The sequence below is a fragment of the Oryzias latipes genome, chromosome 22, assembly GCF_053564925.1.
Source record: "Oryzias latipes strain Hd-rR chromosome 22, Olatipes_Hd-rR_3.1".
Lineage (NCBI taxonomy): Eukaryota > Metazoa > Chordata > Actinopteri > Beloniformes > Adrianichthyidae > Oryzias > Oryzias latipes.
This window is the reverse complement of record NC_136258.1, coordinates 23,027,663-23,044,283: the sequence shown is the minus strand read 5'-3', so window position 1 is coordinate 23,044,283 and position 16,621 is coordinate 23,027,663. Positions and strand designations below refer to the sequence as shown.

At 39.3% G+C, this 16,621-nt stretch overlaps 1 protein-coding gene across 4 annotated transcripts in view; it reads left to right on the top strand.

Annotated features, from left to right (window-relative positions):
* The window catches only part of dph6 (diphthamine biosynthesis 6), a 57,062-nt gene extending 42,446 nt beyond the window's left edge, over positions 1–14,616 (top strand). For all 4 annotated transcript variants that reach the window (XM_023951413.2, XM_023951414.2, XM_078940841.1 and 1 more), the window contains 3 exons: positions 1,702–1,950; positions 6,917–7,304; positions 13,192–14,616. In XM_023951413.2, coding sequence (XP_023807181.1) covers positions 1,702–1,950; positions 6,917–7,304; positions 13,192–13,310 — 756 coding nt within the window. In that variant the 3' untranslated portion in view covers positions 13,311–14,616. The remainder of the gene's footprint in view (positions 1–1,701; positions 1,951–6,916; positions 7,305–13,191) is intronic.
* Positions 14,617–16,621: the final 2,005 nt, after the last annotated feature.

Here is a 16,621-nt window from a genome sequence, read left to right as displayed (position 1 = left end):
AGCAGCTCGTCCAGCATTAACACCGCTCAACTTTAAACACTGCTGAGCTACCAGGTCTCATAAGGCCTGACCTCTTTAATGCCAGTCCTCGTCGCTTCTCGTCTGCATGCATTAAGCAGATAGATTTCTTTACTCATTTCGTTATTCAAAGAGCTTATTTCTAACAACGGTATTTAACAGAGAACCAAGCTTATTATCACATGGTTAATTATCCTTATGACTAAAATTGGTGCCAGTGTGATGTATTGGTGAACATCTCGTAGAATACCAGCTTCCTTCAGAGGTGTTAACTATAGGATGATGGTGATAAGATGCCGAAAAATGGTGAAGGTTGAACTTGTTAATTAATGTACTGCTAACAAAACAGAGGCTTTTAATTGATGTGATTTGATTATAGCACCTTATGGTCTGCTTCTTTTTTTGGAATTAAGCTTTTAAAAACTTTTGGAAAACTGAACTCAGGTTAAGTAAAGCGAAAGGATAAATAATGTATTTTTTTTAATTAGGATAAAAGGGCTATTGAAACTTGTTAGGCCCATGTCAAAGTTCGATTGAACCGTAAACCTAACAAGTGGTTAAACCACCACTGAAACCAGCCGTATTAGCGGCAACCTGCAGTGTATCTGTCCCTAAACCCACTCTTATTTTCTCCCACAATATTTTTATTTCACTCGTATTAGACTGATATGAGTTTTGTATACCGTATTTTCCGGACTATAAGTCGCCCTTTTTTTCATAGTTTGGCAAGGGGTGCGACTTATACTCTGCAGCGACTTATATTAGAACTAAATTGAAATGAATACATTGCTAACCCTCCTGTTATGTTCATTTGTGAGGAACAGAGATGATGTTCCTGGGTCAATTTGATGTATGAGGTATGTTAAGTGTTAAGAGTATGTTCAGTGACTCAGAGAATCAGCAAACTTTTTTTTACAATAAGATCTTGAAGGCTAACAACATAATATTCTATTTTCCAATGATTTCATAGATTCAGAAATGCAATAAAAATGACAACTGTTTCTACAAAAACAGGATGAAAACAGAGTATTAGTTGGCCAATGATGCTTCATGAAAGGAATAAATAAATAAGTTTGAGAAAAAATTACTGTGAAATTATAAGATAAACAGTCTGCTATGATTGTGTCATATAAGGTTGTGAAAGTTAAAATGCGACTTATAGTCCAGTGCGACTTATCTGTGTTTTTTTCTACTTTATAATTAATTTTTGGGCTGGTGCGACTTATACTCCGGTGCGACTTATAGTCCAGAAAATACGGTATGTAGTTTAAAGACCCATTCCAATTTAAATTGTGTTTTTGGTATTTTTAACAGGTTTTTGTAGCATTTTTCTGATTATTGTGGACATATATTAAAAACATTATGATTAAAATTGCATTTCTGACTATTTCTTTTTCCCAGTCATTGTGAATCAGGCCATACTTGTGTAGCCGAAGGGAATATAGACAGTCTGTGTTGTGGACATACATATTTTAGCATTACTGTGTGCATTGATTGTTTGTGTTGAACAGACATTTGAGGTTTCTGATTCATGATTTGGTCTGCTTTCTTTTTTTTTTTTGTTAAGCTGTTATGATGATGCCCTCTGGCATCCTGATCCTGCATTAAAAGATCTACTTCAAGTTGCTTGTGTAGACTCTGGTCTTGCTTTTACAACCTTTTTGTGTGTTTTCTCTCCTCCAGGTGAACAAGGAGGTTTTCTGTGCTGGTCAAATCGCTCTGGTCCCTTGCACCTTGCAGCTGCTTCAGGGTAGCACCCATCTTCAAACCCAGCTGGTCTTCAGCCATGTGAAGAAGGTTCTGGAAGCTACAATCCACAGCTTGACTTTGGCTCATGTTATCCAGGCCCATTGCTACATCACAAGGTACCAGGACATCTGGCTGGTTAGAAACGCCTGGAAAAGCCTCTTCAGGGCCACAGAGGAGGAGAAGGTCAGTTGCTGTTGAGCTGTATTTTCTTTTTATGAAGTATAAAGCAGCGGCTGTGTTGAATACTAACGTCTAGCTGTTTTATTATAGATGTAGAGGAAATATTGATCATACTTATGCAATGTACTCAAATAGGATGAGGCCATATTTAATGAATCAGAAGACAGAGATGAGTTGAAGAGGGTAGTTTTACTTTGGTACCAGAGTTTTTCAGAGGCCTTTAGAATTGTGTTTTGTAGTTGTAAAATAAGGCAGTGTTTCGCTCCCCTCTCTGCCCCCCTGAGACTGGAGCCGCTGCTACTGATATTTACCAGTGAGTGCACTCATGAAAAGTTGATGATGTGGGAAGCGCTCGTGTCTTTGATAATGCCGAGCTTGGCACAGAAGCAGATGTCTTCCTCAGAGCCTCCCTAATCCTTTGCCCCCACACACCATTTTGGAGCGCCGTTGAACTCTCAGAGCAGCTTATCCCCCTCCTAACTCCTTTTCCTTGCCACCACCCTCCACCCTTGCCTCTATTCTACCGCCCTGGCTTACAACCCCTTCTCCGCACATCTATTAGGGGCTTCAGTCTCCCTTGGCAGCCCTTCTCCTCCCACAGTAATCTGTCTAACTATGGGGATGGGGCCTTAGGGAAAAGGCAGGAGCCCACCTCCAACATGTGGCTTGCTTTAATGGTAAAAAGTGTTAAAGACTGGGAAGAGAATGTCAACTTGGTGTCACTAGTAGAACTCTGTGTAAAATGATAAAGACAGTTAAAGCCAGTAATCATGCTGATACATATTGAAAATGATTAAAAAAAGAATTTTTGAATTTTAAAACATACAGTTCACATGCATCATCTATAAGCTGGTGCCTTTGTTCAGTGATTTGACACGTTTTTCGTTTTTGCAGTTCATATTGGAATAGAAACCCTGAAAGCCTTGGCAGTGAGTGTCCATTAAAAGTAGTCAATCACTCTAATAACAAGGCTAACTCAGGGGCCAAGCTTCTAAAGTTAGCATTTTGGGTTCAAGTCAAAGGTTAGTGAAGATGGATGGCATTGTCTATCTGTTGTGCCTCTGAATCCTGTCACAACAATCAAAATATTAATTTAACTGACCCAGGATTGCTGCCAAGAGATTGCCTTTCGAGACATTTCCCCCTTGAAGCAGCACTAATTGACAGCTCAGGGTCCCACCTGTAAATTGTTTTTCAGACAAAGCCATCTTGTGCTCAGGGTCAGTAACCCACAACCCTAAACTGGGGAGCAGATATTCCCAGTATGTATTTAATTGAACAAATATATATATGCATATACAAGATGATTTTTATAAATCATCTTGGATTTCGCATTTATTGTTGAAATCCTTATTTTGTTGCAATTTATACACAAACACTTTGGAGGCTTTAATAAAAAAATAATTAAATGGAGAAATGACCAAATGGTGCAGACTAAGTAGTACTTTTTGCAGATGAAATATTTAATTCCATCAATGCCACTTTTCATCATAACCTCTAATGCATTGTGGTATGTTTTGTCTGATTTTAGCTTCCTTAAAATAAATCATGTAATTTCTTTTACAAAAAAAAATCTGTGAGAGAATTTTTTATGTTTTTTATGTTAACTTCTTCTTCCACTTTCGGCTTCTCCCATCAGGGGTCGCCACAGCGAACGAGTCGCATGGTAAATTTGGCAATGTTTTACGCCGGATGCCCTTCCTGACGCAACCTTCTCAAACCGGGCTTGGAACCGGCAGAGGTAGAGAAGGGAACAGGGAGCAGCCCGGAGTCGAACCCGGGTTTCACGGACGGAAGGCGCCGCAAACCAGCACGAGCTAAACTGGCTCCATGTTTTTTATGTTAACTATACAAGTAAAAATAAAGTAACTATAAATGCATTCATCTTAAATGAATTTGAGAACAGCTTTTCAAACGTTCCGCTCCTTCCACTTGAAATGAACTCTAAAAAAGCATAGATGAAAAAGGCAGGTTCATTAGATCTATATCTTAAGAAAAGAATTGTTTAGCAGGGAAATGTTACATTTTACCCTTAAATTACAAATATTTAATATTGATGTTTATAAGTGAATGTAAGTTAAATCAAATAATTCAAAATATTGTTTGTTTTGCTTTAATGATTTTTTTTCAGTTAACCTTGAACTGTTTTCCACTTCGGTTAAAGCGTTCATAAAAAAAAATTCTGGTTTTCTTTTTTGTAAGTAAAAGGGGTTTTAGAGAATATTCCTTTTAGATTACAGTGCTTAAGAAATTGCCAGAACAATGCATACTGTTTGGTTGTATTATATAGATACTGACTGCATACATTGACAGTAAAAACATATTTTGTGAGATGGAGAAAAAAACCTTACCTCACTGGTAGAAACCTCTGGTGTGTCTGTGCAGCCCATGAACTCAGTTGTTGTGCGTTGAGAATTTCTCTAATCAGGTGGATGAAGAAGCTTGCAGGGTTAATTGGGAGCATACCGGAGTTGCTACATGTGTGAAATTGTATTTACGCTGCATTAAACCACAAAGAGTCTGTTTGTCTTTGTGCATGCAAGTGTGGGCCCAAAAGGCTTCATTTACAGGGGAGACGGGAAATCAATAAATGCTAAACAAGCGTCTCTTATAGTAAAGTCATATTGAGTTATATTAAATTTCAATTGGATTTGTGAGTACTAAATCTTTGTTTAAATAAAAATGCTTATTGTATTTGCACAATACATAGAATTTAAGAAAGCCTTTTGTTCTGTTAGTTTTTATACCTTAACTGTTGCTAATTTTAATTATTACCACATTTATGCAAATTTAATTTAAAATGGCAAAAGTGTTCAAGATAATTTTTTGCACACTGACGCAATTTTCTGTTTAAACAGTCAGGTGAGTTCTGCAGACGGATCTCAGGAAAATGAAAGTGAATAAGACAGGATAATACAGCAGACTGACAGTGCTATAGTAAGTGCTGAGATATAAGAACCACATGCTGAAAGTGTCCTGCTGGGCAGGAAATGTAGGGGAACTGGCTAAACAGTGCACTCCCATCAGCTCCCTGCTGTTTCCCTCCTTTACACCTCTTCCTTATTACCGTGTTTACCGTTCGGCTTTCACGCCTCTTAGCCCTCCGACCCTCCGCACGCTCCAGGCGCACGGCCGCCAGTTAGAGGGAGGAAAATAAGAAGAAAGAAAACAAACATAAAGAGAAGCAGGTCACACCCCATCAGTGTAGAAGGCTGAACACAGCAGATTCAGATTATGTGCTTTTACCTGCTGCCCACAGAGAGGAAAGCATAGGAGCTATCAGAGTAATGAGATGGATTGCGTTATCTGGTGAGTGAGGAGTGGGACAAACCCTCAGCACACATGTGCACACATTCTACCGTCTGCCAGCCCTCTCAGACTGCCACTCCAGCACTCAGCTCCACCGCATTTTGAACTTTATGTTGGATCAGACAAATTGAGGATGGAAAGGGTTCTCTGTCTTTCACACACAAACAAAATTCACTCTTAGTCTATGGGCCACATCACTGCTGAATGAACTTCCTGTCTGATGCAAAACTGTGATACTTAAAATAAGAAACAAATGGGAACTGATCTAACCTCATCTGACAGCTCCTATAAAAAGTCAGCAACTCTGCCACAGCAACAAAATCCTGCCAGGGGCTGTAGCACAGCGCTGAAGTCCTCAAATCTCCTCTCAGACTGTGGATTGGGTATAGTACCTCGGCGCTGAAGGCCTGCAGGGTGGCCTTTAAGCCTCGCTGAGCAAGAACTCCCTGCCCTGTCATTCCTCCCCACCACTTTGCCCTCTCAGTTCCATGTTCAATCACTATTGACAAGCGCAGGAGCAGTTCCCTCTAGGAGAAAACCTAACCTGTGCCAGCAGTGCTAATATAACATTTATCAAAGCGGTGGACACATATATGTGCTGTCACTTTGACATGCAGAGAGGTCTGTGGCAACCGCGAATTGTTGTCTGCTTTTGTGATTGTTGTTGATCGCTACATACAAGGTCTCTTGAAAATAAGCACAAGGACTTAACCCTGTCAGACACTCATTAAAGACTTTTTGTCTTTGTTTTTATGTCAAACTCTTAAAGAGAAGAGCTTCACATTGATGCACAAAGTGCGTTTGCCTACGTCTAATCTAAAGGTAAATGCTGCTTGAGTGATTTTGGCGGTTCGGTTCGTGACGGGTCTGTCCGTTGAAGGGACAGAAAAGCTGCCATCTGCTCTTGTCAGTGATTTCTTTCTTGTGAGCGAATATCAAAATAAAATGTAAGTAACCTGTTATTATTCTGCATTTACGAAGTGGGGTGTAAGTGGATGAAAATTGATCCAACAAATTGAAAAAGGGGTTAAGTGTTTTTGCCCTATCGACTGACTGAAACGACGGTTACATAAAACACTCATTTCTCTCCCATTAGCGGATGGAGACACAGCGAAGTATTATTAAAGGACCGCATGGTAGCACTGCTCCAAGACATTTTCTTACTGCTAATGGTCCTCAGTCCAAAGGAGAAAAAAATAAAGATATTTTGCCTCTGTGGATAAATTGAGGCACTAAATGTTATTGGTAAAATGGCATTAACATGCTTGGAATGATCTTCACACAAAGGTGAGAATCCATCTTGCATAGATCCTCTAATTAGACCAAGTGCATCTTGAAATGATTTCATTTGTACATCTTATTTCTGGTGCATGGGATTCTTTTTCAATTGTTTGTACACTATCATTACCAAGGGTCACCTCACAGCATTGCATTAATTGATGGCCTGTCAGTCTGTCAAGTAGAAAGCCTCTCTTAGTGTTGTGGCTCTTTTCTGATGGGCTTTACAAAGATGTTGATGGGTGAGTGTTCAGAGACCACAGTATGTATCTCAGCGGGGGAAGGGGGGGGGGGGGTATGTAGGATTGATCAAAGTGTATAACAGCACATGGTATGTAATTTCCCACATCGTTAATTGAAGCACCATCTGTGTGTTTTTCAGGATTTATTGTGGGAATCTGACATCAAACCTTTGCCACTACTAATCGCAGTGGTGCCCGCCTTACCCAAGGATGCAGCCGTTGAGATTCACGTGACCGCCGTTGAAGACGATCCCACCAGAAGAACTGTTAGTCACGTGACTTCTGAGGTGGCAAGTGGGACCATTGAATGCCACGTGATGCAGTCTTCTGATGGCCATAGCGGCTCACTCGCCATCTCCCTGTCCGGGCCTGCTGATAACCTGGGCAGCACTGATGCCAGGCAGGTGACTGAAGAACTTAGTACCGCGTTTGTGAAAGCCAAGAAGATGATGGACGCGAAGCTGGTGCCACAGTGTGCAAGAGTCTTCTACAAGTGCAGCCACTTACTGGCACAGCAGATTGTTACAGGTATGTCAATCATAGCAATAAAACCAGCTGACAAATGATTTTCTATTTAGTGAAGCCTGAAAGCTCAAGTTAAAGAACAAACTTTTAAAAATGTGACTTCCAATGGATTTGTTTTGCTTTAGCATCCCAGATGTTCAGTTCCATGAAAATTGAAAGACCAAATCCAAACCCTGGGCTTGTTTCTTGATCCTAAAGCTGTTTGTGAGACGCTTTTTATCTCATTGCTGGTTGATATTTCCTTTTTGTGGAAGCTATCTACTATACCAGGGGTCTGAAACCTTTCGCAGCCACCTGGGTGAGTTTCTTACAGACCAAAACCCAGTGAGAGCCGCAAAGTTCAGAAAAATCCCCTTGTTTTTTGTTTTTGAGACCATCCATTTTAAAATGTAGCTTTTAAATGTAAGCAATAATGAATTATGAAAGTGTTTTTACTTTGTGTTAAGAAGAATATATGATTTAAGCTTATTCTAATAATAAACCACTCTGACTGTAGATTAGACCTTTTCCCATCATTTGCTCAGTTGTCTGACTTGTTAAAAATCTAAAAATAAATGACAAAACTTAAAGACCCACTCAATCATCTTTTGATTTATTGTTAAAGGAATATGGCATTTTTAGGCAAAATCAAAAAGTATTTTCTAGGACATACATTGTGGATAAAGCCTGTGCTCAGCCTTTTATTTACCCTCTCTTCCGGTAGCTAACAGCCCCTCATAACCTCAAACTAGCATTAGCGGCCAATATCGGAGCTGTCCAGCCATACAGTTTGAGGCAGATGGCAGCTCAGACGAGAAAATCAAAGATGCACATGGATCTATTTGTCTGCAAGTGGATGCATCGGATTAGGGCGGAGCAGAGATCATGTGACATGCAGATTGTAGTTTGTACGTCATACCTACAAGCTGTTTCAAACTGCATTTCTTTCGTCTGCTCCTGATTCACAGCAATTTGAATAAAGAAATACTGAGAAATGCAATTTTAATCTTTATAAATGTCCTCCATCATCAGAAAAATGCCACAGTAACATGTTAAAAAACACCTAAAACATCATTTTCATTGGAGTATGTCTTTAACCCCGTGCATGCGAGGGTTCTCTCCGGGGACTCCGGCTTCCTCCCACCGTCCAAAAACATGCTTCATAGGTCAATTGGCAACTCTAAATTGTCCATAGGTGTGAGTGTGAGAGTCAAAGGGTGTATGATTGTGGCCCTGCGACAGCCTGGCGACCTGTCCAGGCTCCCCCCTGCCTTCGCCCACAAGTGGCCAGGATAGGCTCCAGCAGCCCCGTGACCCTGAAAGGGACAAAACGGAAGAAGATGAATGAATGAATGAATGAATATACTGTGCTACCAATCTGTGCCCAGCAAAGACAGTAAACACCTCATACCTGTTAATATATTTGAAAGTTCACTGGGTTGTTTCTATGGTCAAAGACATGACATGTTTTAAAAAAAGGTGACCCAATTTCAGAAAATTTAAATCCAGAGCCATTACGAGAAAGTCTGATTTTTTTCCAGCTTAATAAAAGAAAGGGAGTCTTTTATCCATTGTGAATGAAGACAGTTGTACTATACTTACTCAAAATTAGATTTTTCCTTTTCAACCTCAGTTTCTTAAGTGCTTTTAGTTTACGCAAAGTATTTTTTTAGAAAATACAGACCCTTCCCGGGATTTCTTCATGTGTTTAATTACAGTAAGTCATTTGCTGTGTCTGCAGTGTGTACAGTAATCCTAGCAGCTGGCACGGTCTTTTGTCATCATTACTCTTTTATACTCCTCTGTCTCTAAGCTCCCAGGGTTCTCAGTTCTCGATGATGCAAACGGGAAGCGGTATTTGTTGGTCCTAAGAGATGTTTTCTCTGAGAGAAAAAGGCCAATGAGTACATCCATCACACAGACCCGCTTGTCAAACCTCCCAGAGACAATCAAATAAAATTTTGGAGTCTTTGCTGAGCTGACCATCTAACTGTCATATTTAGCTATGACAAACTGTGTATTTTAAACATGAAATGTATGGATGCCAGAAATAAACGGGAAAAGGTTGATCTACTTTGAGTATTTTTCGATATGCAAGGTAGAGGAAAAATGTTTTTTTGTGCTGTTGCCTAATTCTGTCATTCATATCGAATAATATTTCATCATAAATGTTAGCTGTCGGTTTTGTGTTTATCTGTACCAGAAGGGAAAATGATTTTTTTTCTTCTTTTAGACAAAACTCTTACTAATAATTAAATAACTATGATGTTTAAGTTAAAAAAAATGCTTTTTCAGCTTTAAAATGTTATTTTGTGTCCTCAATCACTTGAATCTGGGTAATTCGGGTGCAAAATGAATGTCAATCTTTCCCCCTGACAGGAATGTTCCTTTGATTGTGGACTGCACAAACTGATTCTCTAAAACCTTTTACTTACTCATCGTTGATTTGTAATCTGTTACCTTACAGTCGGTGCACATCTAAGCCCTGTGAGCTTGCTCACGGGTGTCTTTATGGGTCACAGACTGTAATCACTGGGTGATGAATCCAAAAAGTCAAAGGAGAAAAAGTAACACCTCTGGCGCTAGCAGTCACAGCCTTCTGACCGCTGCTGTCAGCACGCAGACAGGCAACACTGCAGCAGGAGGTGGCTGCACACCCCCTTTTTTCTTAGGATTTACAGTTGATAGACATGGCATATGCTCCGAATGAGCCTTTAAACATCCTGTCTCAACTTGTTACTTACAATTGAAAGGTTTTCTCAAAGAAACTACTCATATCCGATATTACAAGCACCCTGGGTAATCCGAAACGCAGGTATTAAGTCTGTGTGGATGCATCCCAAACCACAACAGGAGGTGCTCTGCAGATACTTTTTCCCAGTAATCTTCAGCACTTTTAAAGGAAATGTTTCTGTTGTCACAATAAAAGACCAATATTTGGATGAGTCCACAGAAGTCCAAAAAATAACATTTTCTTTGGTTTCTGGTAAAATATCTTTTTTAATTTGAAAAAATGTATGTTTAATGTAATAACTTCTGCCCCCCTTTAGTATTTTTTTCTACTTCATAAACAGGTGCATTCATTTTATTTTTTACTAAATATTGTCTTCGCCCCTAATAAAACTTTTCATGAAAAGTTTTTAAAAATAAGACAATTTTCAAATGATCAAGAACACAGTTTGGGGCCCAAATGAAATATAATGATTGAAGCTTTATTTATAAAGCACTTTTCCACTCCCTCAGGGCACCACAGTGCTTTACAATAAAGAGTAAGACCAAAGAACATTTAAAATTTGGCAGATGAAGAACATTTTTTTCAAACAGCATAAAATTATAAAAAACAAAAAACAATACAAGACAGATACGAATGCAATAAAAAGAGTTAAATAAAATAAAGTGCCACCAACTACTGAGTTTTAAAACCCATTCACAAAAATAATTTTACTAGAAGCAGAGTTGATATTTTACTTAAATTCAGATATTTATGTTCAAAAAGGAAAAACAGGTGTTTAAAAACAATTGTTTCTCTGTATCTTTGCATGCACAGACATTTATCTTCATCTTTTAACTATTACGTTTTTAAAACGGCTTTCAAAGGTCAATTTAACCAGCGTGGAGGGCTATAAACAGAACTGTTACTTCACTTTGGTTACATAAATACCCTCCCTTTATTGCTATTTGTTACTGAAATGACACTCCTCCTTTTTGAAAATTCTTGATATTTTGAAGTCCCACTGCAATCACCTTTTGATCCATCTTAAAAGCGTTCCCATTGGTCTTTTAATTATGACTATGCCATTTTAAGATAAAATCCATCAAACCTGTGTAGCTTTCTAGGATGTAGTTTCTGCAGAGCAGAAATTTGCCTCTTTGTTGTGGGGCGGGACTGTTGGCACAGACGTAAGTCTGCCTTCATATCCCATCATCCCTTTGTTAATCCTTTCTTCTGCTACCTTACAGCCCCTCACAACCCCAAGCTAACATTAGCAATGCAAAAAAAAGGCGAGCAATATCTGAGTTATCCAGCTGTACAGTTCTGAGCCAGATGTCAGGTCAGACGAGGAAAACGGAGTGGTCCTAGTCGTCTGCAGGTGGATGCATCAGAATGGAGTGGAGCAGGGAGCTTGTGGCCCGCCCATCTCTCTTTCTACATAAAACAGAGAGCATTTTCAAACTGCATTTTTTTTTCTTCTGCTCGTGATTTACATCACTTTGATTAAAGGAATACTCAGAAATGCAGTTTTAAGCTTAAATTCCTTTATATATGTTCACCATCATCAGAAAAAGGCTACAAGAACATCATTGGATGTTTCATTGGAGTGGGTCTTTAGGTGTTTAGCAAAGGTTAGCAGTCTTAGTTTGGGCTTGTATGAAAAATTTACATTAGTTAAGATATGGTTAACCTTCAAGTCTGGGTTCTTGTGCAGGTTTCAGAAGAGCACAATGATTGGTAACACTGTGTGTAATGTAAGGTTCACATTGGATTTGTTCTGTTTTTAACCAAAGGAAATGTTGGGTCTGAAGGCCCATGTGCTGCCTTTGGTCGATTTTTACCTAAAGCCAGATGAAAAGCAGAAAAGTGCATTGACGTTCATGTCACCTTTCCCACCCTCGAAGTCCACCTTTCATGACACGACTGCACGCACAGACTAAAAGAGAGAGTGCAATTATTTCCCATCTGGTGGCACAAAGATTAAAACATCCTGACTTAAAACAGGCTCAGCGTTGAAGGTGTGATGAAGGGTTTGTTTCTTCTCAATGAAACAGGCCGCTGTGTGTGATCTGCTTAGTGAATCGGTTGTCAGCTAACTTATCTCCAGAGGATCCGACTTCCCGTTGTGCTCTGATAACAATTTTTTTTTTTTTAGGCTTTTTATGCTCCCAAAAAATCCTGTTTTCTATGGTAGCATTTTAAGCCGTGCTGCATATTAGCTAATTAGAGTGTGGGGGCTCTTTGTAACATGTTTGGCATGCTGAGTGGGCTTCAAATGAGAGAGCATGAGGGTTATGAATTGTGCTGAATGGCTCTCATCTCTGGAAGTTCAAATGTGAAATAGGGAATACAGTAGAGGATATTAAAAGAACTCTAGTTTGCTTGTCTACCAGAAAAACCACAGAGGAATGATGCTTTGACAGAAATTAGTTTAGACAGATGTCACCCTGAATGTATTTAGGTTGACACTTCCAATGGCCGTAGTGGAACAGTGGTGCTCTCCAGGATTTATTACGACAATGCCAGTTCATTTTGACCACACCCACTTTCCGTCCAGCACGCCATTAATACAGATGATATGAGGCCAAACTGTCAACCCTAAGACACATGACTTGTGACCAATTAATGTACAGATCACAAGAGAGAATGCCCACCGCCCAGCTGGCTGTTGCTAAACAGACAGGCTGTCATCAGGCACAGCTCTGAGACACTCGATGGATTCTCCCAAGTCCACTAGTCTAGCCTCACACACACATACTAACAGTATGTGTCAGCTGGTGGTCCCAGCACAGCTTCATAACATCCCAACTCAACAGGGGCAGAGGATCTATTACACCGGAGACTCCCAACAAGCTGCTCGGTTGCTCCTTTTTTATGTTTGTATGTGTGAGTTAAGTCATGCGTGGCTCTGTGTACAAAATTGAGACGGGTAGTCTGGCGTTCAGTCCTTTCTGACCATATGTCAGCACTGCGGGAAGCTGAATTAGACGTGGGGGGGGGTAAGAGGCTGCAATCTAGTTGAGCATGCCAATAAATTGAAAATAAGCCTTTTGTGTCTGGCTGAAGGGTTAGGTGTGTCCACAGCACTGGGACAGCCCCACTGGGACACCCACACAAGTACCAAATGTTGACTAAAGCTCGAAATCTCACAAGATTAATCTCACAAGATTAACAGATTTTGTCTCTTTCCTTCCATAGGACTTGAAGAAAGCTTGAAAAGCTCCTTGTTAGAGTCCAGTCCGTCGGTGGCTTTGGTCCCTGTCCTGGACTTTCCCGACTCCAAGATCCTCCACCTGTCTGGCTGGTTCAGTTCATAGAAACAAAGTTGAAGTGAACGGACATACTTGATCTGCCTACCAGAAGATCTAAGGGGACCAGAAAATAAGCACCACCTATTAATGTGACCCGCTTGCCGCTTTTAATTGGTTAAAATTGAAAGTACACATGTATCCAAGTTGTTTAGATGTATTTATTCCATTTTATTCCGTTTTAGATCGAAGGGTTTTATACCAACAAGAAACTCTTTAATCTCCCACAGCAGCTGTCCCTTCAGCTCACAGAGAAGACTTTTGGAACATCTGCATACCACAGAACTTTCCTCTGCAAAGGAAGACTCCAGCAGTTCCTCACTCCACCAGGCAGCACACCCTGATACCCCGCTGTTTGTGGTGGAATCTTTCTTAACCTGCATCCTTTGTACAGGCTGAGCCACCATCTCTGACGCCATCAGTTGGGTTGTAAACCTAGAGATTTACTGTGAGACTGGTTTGGAGCTGTGCGTTATATGTTCAGAGGATGTGAGTGGGATTCCTTCTCATGCTTCATAGAGCCCTTGGTGTGTTATTATTGTGTAATAGGCAATCAGTGCCAAGTACCTGAAAAGATTAGACCTTTTTATGTTTTCTATTGATTCTAAGGCAGCCTGGTTAATAGAAGAAGGACACTAGCACACATGGCTGCAGGGCAAGTTTTTTTTCTATGAGTGAGCAAGTATTAAAGGGGGATAGTCATTGGGAACAGTGTGACGATGTTGCAAGAAAATACCTCCATTAACCATCGCTTCTGCAACATTTCTTTTCTCAGAGATCATGAACCGTATTGATAGTTGGAGTTGGGATGCATCTTCACCCCAGCTTTTCTCTTTGCCGCCCTTTTGAAGTGGACTATTGATCTCCACCCTACACATTGTTGTTTTGATTGTTGTCATCAAAAATTGAACAATGGTGGTAGCCAACGGAGCCTGAAGATGTGTATCGGGGGGTTGAAAAATACAAACAAGCAATTATTTATGAGGGCGCAATCCAATTCCCCATAAACATACAGTGTGTTAATGTTGAGCTGTTAAGTTGTAAAGACTCTTTACAAAGTGAGAGTTTCTGAGCGACACAGCTAAAAAGAACCACTTCAAGATCACATTTTCTTTCTATGTTTTCTACCTTGAGTTTTCCATTTGTGCACTCTTTTCACATTGGTCAGGTCAATTTAGCTACAATTTAATTTGAAAATACTCAAACTGTGGATCATTAGCATAATTCCTGTTAAGACTGTAAACCTTTTTTCTACTATATCCTGATTATTTCTAAAATAAATAAATAAATAAAAATAGTGCTTTTTGAAGATGAATTTTTAACATGTTCTCTATGATTTGTTGATCTGTTTGTCTTTGTGACAATGTCACAAAGACAATGTCTTTGGTTTAATTTTGCACAATAGCTAGATTCCACTGCATGGCCACCACTTATCCATCAAACACTAAACATAATGCTCTGTCTTTCAGCATGCTTGTTTTTAAAACACACTCTGGCAAACCCACAAGTGTACTTTCACAGCCTTGTCTTAAACATCGTGATGGCCTATGGCAGGCACATTTCTTTGTATCCTCGCCACAGCGCTTCATCATAAAATGAGCAAAGACAGGGTGACATTTATTTTTCTCGTGCATTTTGTCAAATGTACATTTTCTGCCATGCTGACCTGCAACCACTGCACAAAGAAGCACTGTGTTTTGGCTAATACTGTTCTTGTCCCTACCAGCCCACGGCCCTTGTCATCGTGGCCTTGCACATGGACTTTAAACAGTGTGTTTCTTCCTCCAGGCAAACCTTGCTGATGTCTGTGACTCGGTTTCCTCATAGCAGTGGGCTTCAGAGTGGGGGAGCCCAGCCTCACCACATGAGGCGTCTCCTCACATCGTGGTCTTCTTGACTCAGTCATTGTGGTTTAGTTTGTTTGTTTCTGTCTTGACATTCTTTTTGTTGTGTAATGCTTTGTTTCCATCACATGAACGATTGTGAAAGCATGCATGTTTATAGTCACAGCATTGACTTTATCAAACTTTCTCCATTTGCTGAAGGGACGGTCACAAATGCTGTTCAGTGGTGTGTGCTCCCCTCTTGTGGTCAATCGAAGTACAGCAGTTTTTCCTTGGCTTGAATGTCTTAACATGTTCTCTAAGATTTTTCAAAACAAACCTGAATTTTACTTTTTTTTTTTAAATATCTCAAAACCAGTTTTTAGACCTTTCATCTCAAATCACTTGGCAAAGCGTTATTGCCACTCATCTTAAAAACTACTTATTTAGTTTATAAGATGATATATTGTTATCCTATTTCAAAGTAGAAACTTTTTTGTGCTTGAAATTAATTGTTAATTTAAAAATAACAATTATCTGACACTTATTGTATTTAAGAAACAGTTTATTCATGTGCCAAAGAGCATAGCTTTTTTTAAATACCACCAATCAGACAAAAAAGAAAAAACAAACTCCTACATTTTGTCTCAGACAGGCAAAAAATGTATATTTTCACCAAAACATGTCAATAATAGTCCAATTTTTGCAGATAATAAAATCATGTTTAACCAAAGTGAACCCAAGGGCAATTTTCTTTTGGGCTTTGAAAGTTAATTTGACTTTTTTTTTTTTTTTTTTTTAGCAAGAACAACCAAAAAAATTAAAAAATATATAAGTAAAAACAGCGGCCAAGATTTGGTTGGCGGTTCTGCAAAGCTAGTTCTAAGATATGAATGATTCTTAGTTTAATCTTAGACTATTTTTTTTGGCCTTTGAGACGAGAGTATGCAGGGGAGGAGGGATAGGCAGTTTATAATTAAAATGTACTTTTAACGTAAAGCACATACATAACTATAACATTATCTATAACTTCATGTATAGTAATTTTCCAAACTTACGTAATATGCTCTAGAATAGATTGGAAAACTTAAATACATTTCCTAAAATACTAAATCATTTGCAAACATTAACTGTTTAATGTTTTTAGTAGCATTGGTCTAACCTTTGATCTTAGATCCTTCTGTCAAGTTTGACTGCCAACTGAAGCAGAAGTGTGAGACCCACTAGAAACATTTCTGTCAGAGTTTGACTTAACCTAGTCTGGGTTTGAACATAAACCTGCTTATTTTTCTGGAATATACATTATCAACATGACCCTTCTTCAAACTGCCACATCTTTACCACAAGCAAATAAAGTTCTTTCTCACATGTAAAATAAATAAATAACTATCCATTGTATCTGTAAGAACAACATTCTTTTTTGCCAATTTAAACACTTTAGTCACTGCTGTAATTTTCTGATCAAAGGTTTTTAAAAATTTGTTCACACCGTGTAAG